Source organism: Pteronotus mesoamericanus, unplaced genomic scaffold (genome assembly GCF_021234165.1).
Source record: "Pteronotus mesoamericanus isolate MK-2021 breed Mesoamerican mustached bat unplaced genomic scaffold, CSHL_Meso_final contig_502, whole genome shotgun sequence".
In the NCBI taxonomy this organism is placed as follows: Eukaryota; Metazoa; Chordata; class Mammalia; order Chiroptera; family Mormoopidae; genus Pteronotus; species Pteronotus mesoamericanus.
In genome coordinates, this window is record NW_026555187.1 from 5,891,145 (window position 1) to 5,904,547 (window position 13,403).

Sequence of the window (13,403 nt, forward strand, 5' to 3'; positions counted from 1 at the left end):
GACCAGCGAAAATTTTTTCCCCTTCTCTTCCTGTTCTGCTCAAAACCCAAACATGTTCCTCCCATCAGCCAACCTGGGTAGTCATAAGCATACATGGCTGGTTTGCAGACATTTGTGTTGCTTTTTAAAAATTGGGCGTTAGTTGCACTTAATGAGATGGTCACTAAGAGCCCCCTGAGGGCACCGCTGAGCCCATGGCTCTCCGTTGGCAGAAACTGCCCGTGTAATAGTTTAGCTCCTTGGTTGCTGAACCTTGGACCGCGATTTGGCGGTGCCCAGTTTTTGCCCAGTTTTGCCCGCACTGTGACTGCTTCACTGTGGTGTGTGTGGTGGCTGCCTTTGACTTTTCTGGGGATAATCATAAGTGTGTGTGGAGGGAGGGGGTGTATGTGTATTTCGGAAGCCTTATCCTGCTGTTCCTCATGCCTTTTGCCTTCCAGCGGTAATCGACGTTACTGGGCATGTGATTCACAGAGGGAAGAAACCCAAATCCAAAAGCAAAATTCCAGGCCTGAGTCAGGCTTTTGAAATTCCTGGTTCTTGAAGCCACATGATCGGGCTGGCCATCCCTCAGACAAGTCATATCTTTGCAAATTAACCTTGAAAATCGACCATGTGCAGGTGCTTCCTGGCGTCCTCTCTCCATGCCCATTTGCTCTAAAGTGCCTGGTTATTAAGGAATTTTCCTAAAGATTTCTTTTCTGGCATTTTCTCCGTCTCAGCCGTTTACATGGTATCATCCCCTCCAGTGGCCGCAGCATAACTACAGAGTGAGTTCGTCTGTAGACAGAGGCGAGGGACGAGCTAGAATTCACACCTAGATGGTGGGAAAAGCCACAGAATGTGCTTTCTGGGTGCCATCCCGTGTTAGCAGGTCTAACCTCTGCCCTGGGTTGACTGCCAGAGAAAATGAGGTTTCTACAGGATGGAAAAGTGGGCACCTGGACCTGTGCTTGCTTCCCTGTTTTTATCTAGTATTTCCATGATCCCTCTAGGGTTTGAAGAGTCAGCGCTCTCCTGGGTGGATCTGGTAGTGAAGTGTGCTTCTTAGAAAGCTGTGCCCAGGATTCTGTCCAATTTTTAGGTTCCAGGAAGTTTCTCTGAGCACCTGGTCCCAGAGGGTAATTTTCTGGAGTTTGTTTTGCAGGGATAGCTGGGAGTCTGGCCACCCTGCTCCACGATGCAGTAATGAACCCAGCGGAAGGTAATGTTCCACAGCCCCAGGGAGTGGCAGTAGGGACATCAGGGGGCAGGAGTGATGGGGGTGGGGGTGGGGGACAGGAGGTTGGGCGAGGGGGTTCCTGGCCCCCAGGCAGAGTAAGCAGGGGGATTTATTTTAACCACATTTTATTAAAGGCCTCAAGAAGGGTCATGCGCCTTTGAGCTTTTGGTGTCCCTGCCCTCTCCCACAGCGCCACTCACGTGTGACCTGGGGAGTAGCCGCCAGCGGCATATCCTGGGAGCACATTGGAAGTGCCAATTTTTAGGTCCCACCCCAGACCTACTAAATCCGACGGTGGGGGTAGGGACAGGGAATTGGTGTTAACAAGCTCTCCTGGGGATTCTTTCGCACTAGCCTGAAATCGTGGCACGCGTGCGCGCACACACATGCACACACACAGCCCCCTCTGGCCCCTGCTCGGCCTTTCTCAGCCCTAGACAGATCTAGGGGGAGCCTGTCAAAGGGCCTTCCTGAAAGCGTCCGTTCAGGTTTATGGAACATTTCAAACAGGCACATGCAGAGACGAGGGCGTTGCGAACCCCATGTGTGCCTCCCCTCTGCTTCATGGACGATCATCTGGCCGCTTTGTTTTAGCGTTCTCCTCCCACAGTATCCTTTTTGTCCTTTTGAATTTGGGGAGCATTAGGCCCCCTCTCAGCTGTGTGGACTCGGGCCTGCTCCGTGCCCCTGGGCCCGGGCCCAGCCTGCGGGCACCTGGGTCAGTCTCTGGGGACAGGGAGCGCTCTCCACCTCCCCCCGTAAACCGGTCCCTTTCCAGAAGGGGGAATCAGAGGTAAAAATGTCAACATTTTCAGTCTTGTCTTACAAGTTTTTCTGTTTTTGTCTTTGAAAGTTAAAATTGCTTGTTGGCACCCAGGCGCCTCCAGTGCCCTACCAGACGGGGGCTTGTCCTGTCCTTCAGGGACGTAGTGGGTCCCATGGGGGGGGCTTCTCTCTGCGTGTGTGTAAGCGATTCATACAGGGACCTACCTGCACAGTGACCACTTAGCCAGGGCCAACCAGGTGAGAGTTTTGTTTTTGTTTTTAAAAGGAGAAAAAAAAAAATGAATTCAACTCCCACCTCTTCTCCTTGACATTATATTTATTTAAGGACTTGATTCCTTTAACAGTAAAGAAACACACACCATATGTGTTCATTTGGGCAATGCATGGGGCTGACTACAACACTAAGCTCAGGGGACCAGAGTTGGCCCTCCCTTGCCTCATGGCCTCTGACTCACAGTTGTTTTGTGTTAAAGCGGGGTCGTCACTGAACTTGGGCGGACTCAGTTCTAGTGTCCCTGCCAAGAGCACTGTGATTCAGAAACTAATGACACTGTCGGGTACAGACCAGAAAAGACAAGACAGGACGCATGTCCAGGAGATGTGCTAAGACAGAGGAGGGCAGAAGGGCCGGGGCAGGAGTTAGACTTGTGGCGGGTGCCATGCCCCAGGCAGCCAGGATCCGAGGGTCCGGCCAGGGAATCGGAAGTGGCGACCTGGTTTCAGGACCACGTAAACAAGACTCAGGCCGCAGAAACTTTAAGAAAGAGTCCCCTCCCTGGCACGGGGTCGGGCTTGCCTGGAGCTGGCCCTGTGTGGCCCCGGGCTGGGGCTGTGAGTGTGCTGTCTCTCTGGGACCTGTTACCAGCGTGTCTAAACTTGCTTGTTTCTCTTTATGGCTTGGCTTCCCATTTCACTCCGACCGGGGTGGGGCCAAGCCAACCACCTGCCCCCTGACTGCCCGCCCGTCTGTTGTGCCCTGTGGCCGCCAACAGTTGTGAAGCAGCGCATGCAGATGTACAACTCGCCTCACCGGTCGGCCCTCAGCTGTATCCGGACGGTTTGGAGGACTGAGGGCCTGGGGGCCTTCTACCGGAGCTACACCACGCAGCTGACCATGAACATTCCCTTCCAGTCCATCCACTTCATCACCTACGAGTTCCTGCAGGAGCAGGTCAACCCGCACCGACGCTACAACCCACAGTCCCACATCATCTCAGGTGGGCTGGCCGGGGCCCTGGCCGCGGCCGCCACCACCCCCCTGGACGTCTGTAAGACCCTCCTCAACACTCAGGAGAACATGGCCCTGAACCTGGCCAACATCAGCGGCCGGCTGTCGGGCATGGCCAACGCCTTCCGGACGGTGTACCAGCTCAACGGCCTGCCCGGCTACTTCAAGGGCATTCAGGCCCGCGTGCTGTACCAGATGCCTTCCACTGCCATCTCCTGGTCCGTCTACGAGTTTTTCAAGTACTTCATCACCAAGCACAAGCTGGAGAGTCGCGCTCCATACTAAAGGAGCAGGCCGAGGGCCGTGAGTCCAGAATCTCGTGTTTTTGAAAAGTTCTCCCTGCCAGCTTGCGTCCCTTCGCCCTCGCCCCGAGAGTATTTTTTGCAGGGTGTTTTCAGGATGGGCCTTCCGCTCCCTGGCGCCTTAGAGAGAGGGGCGGATGGGGCAGCTGCTTCCCAGAAGGCCATCCACAGGGACGTCCGAGGTGGTGGCAGATGGGGAGAGGCTTTGGAAGGGGAGGGCACTGCCTCCCCTCAGGGGAATGTAGCTTTTCTGCTTCAGTGTGGCCGGCCCCTCCCCTAGAATCACAGGTCACGGGGGAGGGAAGAAAATGTGCAGCGACTGAGAACATTAAAGCAAAAAAAAAAAAAAAAAAAGATTATGTACATAAAAGTTCCAGTACACAGTATAAAATAGATGGATAATGTTTATTCTTTATTTTTCTATGTAGGAGGGTTTTTTTTTTTTGGATTTGTGTGTGAGCCTGTGCGTGTGTGTGAGTCAGAGTGACAGCCGGGACTGCGGAGCTGTTTTAAAACACAGGGCTGAATCCTTCCGTTGGGTTAAGGAAAAAGGCACCAAAGTAATCAGTTGCTGAGTGTGGCCTAAAGTTGTGTTGAGCCCCCAAATGGAAGTTTCACTTGAATGTAAAATAATAAATATAAGTTTATATTTTGAATTTCTCTTTTTGTGGGGGGGAAAGGTACGTTGGAAAAAATCAAAATGATATGGATCTTGTAGCTGCTTTCTTTTATTCCTGCAGTCACCTTCACGTGCCTTTAGCCTTTGTCTTTCCTTAAAATTCCGGGACCTGAGGCCTGGCCCTGGGACGTTTTCTGTTGCAGTGTGCACGCACACGTGGGGTGACAGGAACCACACCCGATGACGGTGGCCCCTAGCAAACAGGCTTACACCTACTGAGACCGTCTCCTTCCCCAGGGACGGGAACGCAGCCTCCCTGGGTCGGCACTTGGAAGCCTATGAGACGCCCACGTCTGGCTACCTGTGGGTGGACAGTTGGGATAAGTCCTCTTATTTTCCTAGGACTTCTCTCTGCATCCGCCTTCTAACTCAGGCACTTCGGCTATTCTTGTTTGTGTGTGTTTTGACTAAATCTCCTGATCTGGTTCCCTGTGCAGTTTTAGAGATTTTAAAAAACAGCGAGTGTACCTATGGCCTCTGTCTACCCCCCGTCACAGAGCATCTCAGCGCACAGTGACAGAGTTCCGGCCCCCCAGCTGGGACCCAGCCGCTGAAGCGAGGCCCGAGCCCTCCTACCCAAGTCAGGGTGCCCCCGGATCATCTTCGGCCTCTGTGGGTCCCCGTCAGCTGAGACCCTGAGGCCTAACTGCCTTCTTTTCTGAAGTGGTGAGTCCGAGCCACATGATCGCAGAGGAAACACGCGCCCGCTCTGTCCGGCCGGGGTCTCCTTGGGCTGCCAGGCTTCAGGGGGCAACGCGATGGCTCCCTCTCAGAGCCCGGCTTTGCACAGGAGTTGAAAGCACACTCCTGGACGTCTCCCTGAGGCTCAGTCCCCGCTCCCATGACTCCCTGGGAGGGACTCTGGTGGCACTGGGACAGTTTGCACCTTGGGACCCTGCACACAGTGCTGGGAGTCTCATCAGGGACAGGAGAAGGGGGGTCTTTCTCCTGGGCCGGGGGCTCAGCTGCTGGCCTGTCCCACCTCAGGGTTAACCCCTCCGTGGAAACCAGGAGCAGCAAGCATCTGTCCCACTTGAGATACAAAAGCCCGCGGGGGCCACGCTGCCATGGGAAGTGTTTACATCTCTCAAATGTGGCCTAGGTTAGTGTACATTCTGCGAATAGAAAAAACAGATCCGATTCTAAAATAGTGACCCCACTGCCCCTTTTCGTCCACTTAAGCTTGCCGCATTGTGGCAAAATGTTTATTTCTTACAGGATTTTGTTTTTGATATTCAGAAAAGAAGCTGTTGGTTGCTCTGGGAAAACTCCTTTGGGTGGGGAGACACGGGAAGCAGCGGTGGAGAGTGGATTTCAGAGTTCTGTGGGCCCAGAGTCGGAAAGTCCGCTCCCGACTTCCCTCTCCCGGAGTGGATGGATCGGCTGGGACACTAGGTGATGCTTCCTGCCCTGCCTCCCCCGCTGGGCCTCCCTGGGGCTGAAGGAACACTAAACAAATAGAAGTGGCCGCTCATGTGGGTGAACTGATGTCCCCCGCTCACCCTGGGCCCCGAAGTGTGTGCTGTTGCCTTGTGCAGACTACAGTGCAGGTGTTGATGGTGGCTTTGCCCTCGTGCAGTGCTAGATAGGAACACGCTCTCCCCACCCCCAGTGACGACAGCCTCCCAGGGTCCTGGCGTGTGCTCGGCCGCTAGTGTCTCTAGGGGGATGTCTCAGCCAGGCGATGCCACTGAGCACAACCCTTGGCACTGGGTGCGCGCTCGCGGCCACGTGCGCCTCGGAGAACAACTCTGCTCAGGCCGTGATTTGAGAGTCAGCCTCTTGTGGGTCAGAGTTTTATTTTCAAGTAAAAAGTTGATTTCTTTTTCCAATGGGATAAGTGTTCAACCCAGGACTATGTTTTTAAAATTTTGCGTTCAATCTAGCTATTTACCGGCCTACATCCTTTTGTATGGTTTGCTTCTTTTTTTAAATGCTGATGTCTTATTCTAAGCCCTCTCCCCCAAAGTCCCTGAAGGCTGCATCTCCAACGCTGTAACACCTAACGCTGTAGCTTTAAGGCTGATCGTGCCTGTTAAATGCTGATTCTGCCTCTCCCATGTTGCCAGCTCCTGGAAGGGAGAAATGCATGTTGTGTGTGGGAGGTGTTTCTGACTTGCTGCTACAGTTGTGACATTGAGCTAGAGACAAATAGAGCCTTGGTCTTTGACGTGGTGTGGGCTCTGTGGTGGGCATACTGAAGTAAGAGGAAGGTGGATGGAGAGAAAAACCCAATTCATGGGGCTTGGGCCTTTTCCAGGCTTGCAGGCAGCACGATCTGTGATAGTGACAGAAAGGTCGCTTTCCACCCTCTTATCAAATGGAAGCCGAGCGCCGGCCGGCCCGGAGAGGTCACGTTACTGCGCCACGACAGCGCCTGGGCGCCTCCTGCTTTGCTCCCCGTGCCAGGGAGGGTGGCAGCTGTTCTTTCGAGCGTGGGCGTCCAAGTGTGATGTGTTGCGGTGCACGGTGTGCACGCCCAGGTGCACGCCGCATACCGGCTTCTCTCACATACTCACCAGATAGGCCCTTTGTGACAGTCCATCAGGGTCCCACCACGTGGGAGGCGCCACGGGGAACCAGAACCCACACCTGCTTCCTAAAGGTCACAGCGTACGCCAGAGAACAGAACCTTTTCTGGGCTGGGAGTGGGCTGGGGGAGGTCTCGGAGCCCTTCGAGAGGCCAGGGACTGCTCTTGGTCTTCCACGTGGTTTTAGAGGTCACAGCACCTGCTGCACTGGAGGCCCGAGCAAGGGCACAGAGCCAGCCAGGGCCCGGGGTGCCAGGGGTGGGAAGGGGTACTGGTTGGAGGGTGAACAAGGCTGGAGGTAACACTTGCTGCTTCATAGTTTTACCCTAGACCAACCTGTGCTTCTCAAAGCTGACTTGTGGCTTGAGTGGCTCCCACTTGGGTGGGTGGGCAGGTGTGGGAGGGCTTGTTTTCAGTGGATGTGTATCCATTCAGACATTCCACCCCCGCCCCCACGAGATTGATCTGCCGACAAACCTGAAGTCTTACCAGGAGCAGAGCACTGTGCCTGGTCCTGTGGGGAAGGAGCCACTTGCAGGAGGTGGCTCTCACCCTGTCAGGCCTTAGAGTCCAATGGAGGAATATAAGGGAAACACAGACTTCCCTAAGGCAGCCAGATCCAGCCCCACCAGGACGGTTGGAGGCAACCATGGGAGTGGCAACAGAAAATTAGTACCAACTAGGATCAGCGGTGTCCAACCTTTGGCGTCTCTGGGCCCACTGGAAGAAGGGTTGTCTTGGCCACACATTAAATACATTGTGGCATGTGGTCACAAAAAAAATCTCATAATGTTAAGTAAATTTATGATTTTGTGTTGGGTCGCATTCATAGCCATCCTGAGCTGTACGTGACCCATGGGCCACAGGTTGGACACCTCTGGTAGGTGTTTCGTCACCAGAAAGAATTTATTCAGGAATTAGAAAGAGTTGCAACCCAGTGCATGCAGACAGTCAGCCACGTGCACACTCTGGCCTGCCTGCCAAGGTGGAGGGGTATTTAGCCAGAGGAAAAGGAAGTTACAAGAAGAGGAAGCTGAACCAGAGAGCTTTACACTGAGCATCGAGTTCTTCCTGTAGAGTGCTTGCGTGCTGTTGCAATTGCCAGTGGGACTTCCATAAGCCCTAGCTCTTCCCATAGACTCTCTGGGCTGGTTGTGTTTTCTTAAAGTTCCAGTTGGTCTTTGTTAGAAATAAAAGAGTAGCACGATGCCATTAGCCAGGCTTGTCCATCTCGTTCACGGCTCCGGGGCGGTGAACTGGAGCCGTGAACTGTACAGACATCTCGTCGCCGGGGCGGTGAGCTGGAGCAGCCCCACGCAGCCCCCTGGGCTGCGTGTCTGCGCGTCTTCCCAGCTTCACTTGCCTGTCTGCATTCAGTAATGTCACGTTGCTGGCTAGAAACCAGCAGACGTAGGACCGCTGAAACAGACAAGTGCTATAATCAGGGCTCTTTTCAAAGCCCAATGTGGTATTGGGTTGACCAAAAAGTCTGTATGATTTATTACGTAAAATAAACCCTTGTCCATTTTCACCAATAACTTTATTGATTTGGATATTTTGAGTATGTCAGCAATCTCCTGTGTGGTACAACATTGATTGTTCTCAATTCATGTCTTGATTTGATTGCTATTAACTTCAGCGGGTCTACCCGACTGTGGAGGATTGTCCAGCGAGAAATCTTCACAAACCACTTTTGACACCTTCAATCAGTCACAGCACCTTCTTCATACATTGCACAAATCATTTTTTGTGTTTCAGTTGCGTTTTTACCTTACTTGAAATAATAAAGCATAATATGTCAAAAATGTTGCTTATATTCTTCCATCTTTAATATTCAGTTTAGTTATACAAAAATTCACTGATTTTGATAAGTTTTTTAATGCATGCTGTTATGACAGCTGTCAGTACACTCTAACACAATTGTTTTGAATGAAGTTAAAGACAAGCGAGTGCTACTAGAGCCATCGTACAGATAAAACCAAACGAAATTTTTGGCCAACCTGGTAAAAGAGACACAGCCACTGGGAGGGAGTAGAGGTGGGCTAGTACTGCTTACAGGAAAACAAAGAGTTGTCGTGGCTCCTTGACAGTGAGACGCTGTAAATGAGCTTGACTGCCATCGTAAGGAGGTTGGCCTTTTATTGGTAGGTAACGGGGAGTCATTAAGGGTCTTCGGCAGAGGACATGGTGACTGGTGCTCAGCTTTAGGAAGAGTCATCTGGCAGAAGTAGACAAGATGGAGTGGAGAAGGAACACAGAGCGGGACAGACACTTGGCGTCACAGTGCAAGTGTCCAGCAGAAGGATGACTAAGGGAAAGGCAGGGACACTGGATCAGAATAAGTGTAACCGATGAGTGTAGAGGTGGAATCAACAGGGACTGGGCATGAGGGCAGGGCGGGTGACAGCCGTCTGACAGGAGTGGCAGTGTCGGGAGGAGTAGCAGGTGGTGGCTGAGAAGGGGTGCCTCGTTTCTAAACCCAGTGGCCTCTCCTCGGGCATGTACCACACTGGAGCTCTGAGGCCTTAGCTAACAGCTCCCTCTTCTGCTCCCCTTTCTTGGCGTCCACTCTCCTGCCCTTTGGCTCCCCTGCCAGCTTCAGACCTTGCGGGGCCACTTTGGGATGGCTGGCTGCTCAGGAAGGTGCCGCTTTGGACCTGCTCTCCACCAACTCTTGGTGCTTATCTGTCCTTGTAGCTTCTACTGGCCTTATGGAAGGATGTTTCCTAGATGTGGACGGAGCACCCCAAAGTCTCTCCTGTGCTCCAGATCTAAGTGTCCAGGCGCCTGGTGGACATCTCGCAGGTCTCAGTGCCTGTCCCTCCCCACCCCCTGCCGACCCAAGAGACTCCTGCCCTTGCTTCCAGAGGCCCACTGAGCATCTTACTGAGACAGAAGAGTGAGAGGCTAGGAAAATTCCTTGGCGAGTGGAATAGGGAAACAGAGACAGATGACTGAACACAGCAGCTGAAAATTTTATAGCCAGATGCTGGTGGTCCCCAGGGCAGAAGGCCCAAGTGCCTGGCAGGCGGCAAAACTAGGAGAACAAGGGCCTGGCCCCCTCTCCTCCCCTGCCTTTCCTCCCTGGAGATAACATCTAGGCCTCAGCTGTGTTTTGGCTTCAGGCCCAGAAAAGCGGCAAAACCAGGTGGGCGAGGCCAGAATCAACTGTAATGACTAAAGATACCCTTCCCTGTCACTGACCAGTGAGAGGAGACCATGACCCTGAAGGGGGGCACCTGGAGAACTGATGCATATTCTGTTGAAACCCTTCCAAGACCTCCGCTAAGATTCTCTCTGGCAGGAAAGAGAAAAGCCTCAAGACAAAGGACCCAGGGCCATGCTCTCCCTCTGGGGAGCAGCCTGCGCCACTCCCTTCTTCCCCGCCCCCCCGTCCCCCACCCCCCACCGGTTCTTTCTTCATGGGTGTGTTGTCTCAGGCTGATCCTCTGACCCTGTCCCCAAGGCCCCCTTTTCTCTGATTTCCCAGTGAGCGAAGGCAGCCCAGCCTGGGCTCTTCTGTTGCTTCTGTGCTAAGCCCTTGCTAGTTTCATTGCCCCCAACTTTAATAAATGGGTCCTCATAGTCACGGGACTCATGTTGTGAACTCTTTCCTACACAAAGTCAAGAACCCACACATGACAGCTGGCCCTCAGCAGACCTGCTCAGGGTCAGGCCCCTGACTAGTGAAATTACTTGCTCGAAACCTTAAAGGGGCCCTCATTGTTCATTGAATGTAGGAATAGGCTTCCCTACATATGCCAGTGCCCAGTTTAGTTATATGTGTGAAGGAGTAAAGAGCAACAGTATAAAACAGCATCATGGATACAGACGGCCCTTACATGCTGCCTGTATAGACTCAGCAGATGTAAGGACACAGACAAAGTGAAGGGATGAAGAAATTTTATGCCAATGGAAATGAAAAGAAAGCTGCTGATGTAGTTATAGTAGAAAAAATAGACTTTAAACAGACTGTGTTAAAAAATGAAGAAGGGCATTACATAATGATAAAGGGGTCAATCCAGCAAGATGATGATAATGTTTGTAAATACATAGTGCCCCACACAGGAGCACCAAAATCTATATGGCAAATACGAATGGAACTAAAGGGAGAAAATGACAGCAACCCAATGGCGTTGGCACGACTGGACTTCCACATGCCGAATGATCTAGACATTGACCTTACACCCTTCACAAAAATTAAATGGCTCACAGGACTAAATGGAGCATGCAAATCTATAAAACGAGAAGCTAACAATGGACAAAATCTAGATGACTGGTCTTGGTTTCGGCAATGACTTTTTAGATACGACACGAAAAGCATGATCCATGAAACAAATAGTTGATGAGTGTAACTTTGTCAAAATACAACATTTCTGCTCTACAAAGCACATGGTCAAGAGAATGAAAAGCCACAGACTGGGAGAAAATATTTGCAAAAACCCTATCAGATATAGATAGGGCTGTTATTCAAAATACACAAAGAACACTTAAAACTCAACAATAAGGAAAGCAATCTGATTTTAAAGCAAGCCAAGGGCCTTAACACATACCTCACCAAGAATTATGCAGATGGCAAGTAAGCTTATGAAAAGGTGCTCTACATCATATGTCACCAGATAAGTGCAAATTATAAAACAATAATGAGAGTGATGTAGTCCCATTTCTTTTCTTTTGTTTACCTTGCCTGAGGAGATATATCAGAGGAAGTACTGCTATGAGCAATGTCTGAGATTATACTGCCTATGTTTTCTTCTAGGATTTTTATGGTTTAGGGTCTAACATTTAAGTCTTTGATCCATTTTGAGTTTATTCTTCTGTGTGATGTTAAAAGGTGGTCTAGTTTCGTTTTTCTACATGTTATGTGGCCAATTTTCCCAACGCCACTTATTGAGTTAACTTTCTTTAGCCCATTGTAATGTGCTTGCTTCCTCTGTTGCATATAAACTGACTATAAAAGTATAGGTTTATTTCTGGGCTCTTTATTCTGTTCCATTGATCTATGTGTCTTTGTGCCAGTACCATGCTGTTTTGATTATTAAGGCCTTATAGTATAGTTTATTTTTTTCAAGTACATTTAATTGATTATGCTATTAGAGTTGTCCTATTTTTTCCCTCTTTGCCACCCTCTTCCCAGTACCTCCCCTCCCTTCCCCTAATCCCCCACCCTTAGTTCATGTCCATGGGTTGTGCATATAAGGTCTTTGGCTTCTCTACTTTCTACTTCCTGTACTGTTCTTAACATCCTCCTGTCTATTTTGTACCTACAATTTATGCTTCTTATTCACTGTACCTTTTCCCTCATTCCCTTCCCTCCCCTCTCCACTGATAACCCTCCATGTGATCTCCATTTCTGTGATTCTGTTCCTGTTCTAGTTGTGTTTGCTTAGTTTGTTTTTGTTTTTGTTTTTGGTTCAGTCGTTGATAGTTGTGAGTTGTCATTTTACTGTTCATAGTTTTGATCTTCTTTTTCTTAGAAAAGTTCCTTTAACAGTTCATATAATAACGACTTGTTGATGATGAACTCCTTTAGCTTTACCTTGTCTGAGAAGTGCTTTATCTGCCCTCCCATTCTAAATGATAGCTTTGTTGGATAGAGTAATCTTGGTTGTAGGTCCTTGCTTTTCATGACTGAATACTTCTTCCCAGCCTCTTCTTTCCTGCAAAGTTTCTTTTGAGAAATCAGCCAATAGTCTTGTGGGAACTCCTTTGTAGGTAACTCTCTTCTTTACTCTTGCTGCCTTTAAGAATGTCTCTTTATCTTTAACCTGTGGCATTTGAATTGTGATGTGTCTTTGTGTGGTCCTCTTTGGGCCCAACTTCTTTGAGACTCCTTGCGCTTCCTGAACTTGTATGTCTATATCCTTCACCAAATTAGGGATGTTTTCTCTCATTATTTTTTCAAGTAAGTTTTCGATTTCTTGCTCTTCCTCTTCTCTTTCTGGTACCCCTATGATTTGGCTGTTGGCCCTTTTGGAGACATCCCAGAGTCTTCTAATTCGCTCCTTGTTTTTCTGAATTCTTGTTTCTTCATTCTGTTCTGGTTGTTTATTTCTTTCTTATGTTCATTTGACCCCTGGCTTCCTTTCCTTCACTCTTGGTTCCCTATGGGTTTTTCTTTATTTCACTTAGTATAGCCTTCATTTATTCCCTTATGCTTTTGCCATACTCAATGGGTTCTCTGAGCATCCTTATAACCAGTGTTTTGAACTCTGCATCTGATAGGTTGGCTATCTCTGTTTCATTTAGTTCTTTTCCTGGAATTTTGTTCTGTTCTTTCATTTGAGCCATATTTCTTTGTCTCCTCACTTTGGCAGCCTCCCTGTGTTTGTTTCTGTGTATTAGGTAGAGCTGCTTTGACTCCCTGTTGTGGCACACCTGTTAAGTTGTATGGGGCGGAGCCTTAGGTAATCGCCAGGGCAGGGAGGCCTGCTTCACTGCTTTGTGTGGCTCTGTGTGTGTGGCGGGGCGGGGGGGGGCGGCGCTTAGAGAGGGGACAATGCCGTTGCTTGGCTACTTGAGGCTTGCTTGCACTCACTCCATTTCCAGTCCCTTTACCCACTTCCCATATGCAACTATTGCCTTTCCACCTGCTGCCCTCATGGTGGTTCCCCCGAATGGGTGGGTTTGTGTACGTTCCAGGACCACAAGGGCC

The 13,403-nt window shown here is 50.3% G+C and overlaps 1 protein-coding gene across 1 annotated transcript in view; it reads left to right on the plus strand.

The window, feature by feature from the left end:
* Positions 1 to 3,892, plus strand: part of SLC25A37 (solute carrier family 25 member 37) — a 35,630-nt gene extending 31,738 nt beyond the window's left edge. The window contains exons 3-4 of the mRNA XM_054578984.1: positions 1,148 to 1,204; positions 3,001 to 3,892. Of these exons, the coding sequence (XP_054434959.1) occupies positions 1,148 to 1,204; positions 3,001 to 3,521 (578 nt within the window). The 3' untranslated portion in view covers positions 3,522 to 3,892. The remainder of the gene's footprint in view (positions 1 to 1,147; positions 1,205 to 3,000) is intronic.
* The last annotated feature ends 9,511 nt before the right edge of the window (positions 3,893 to 13,403 follow it).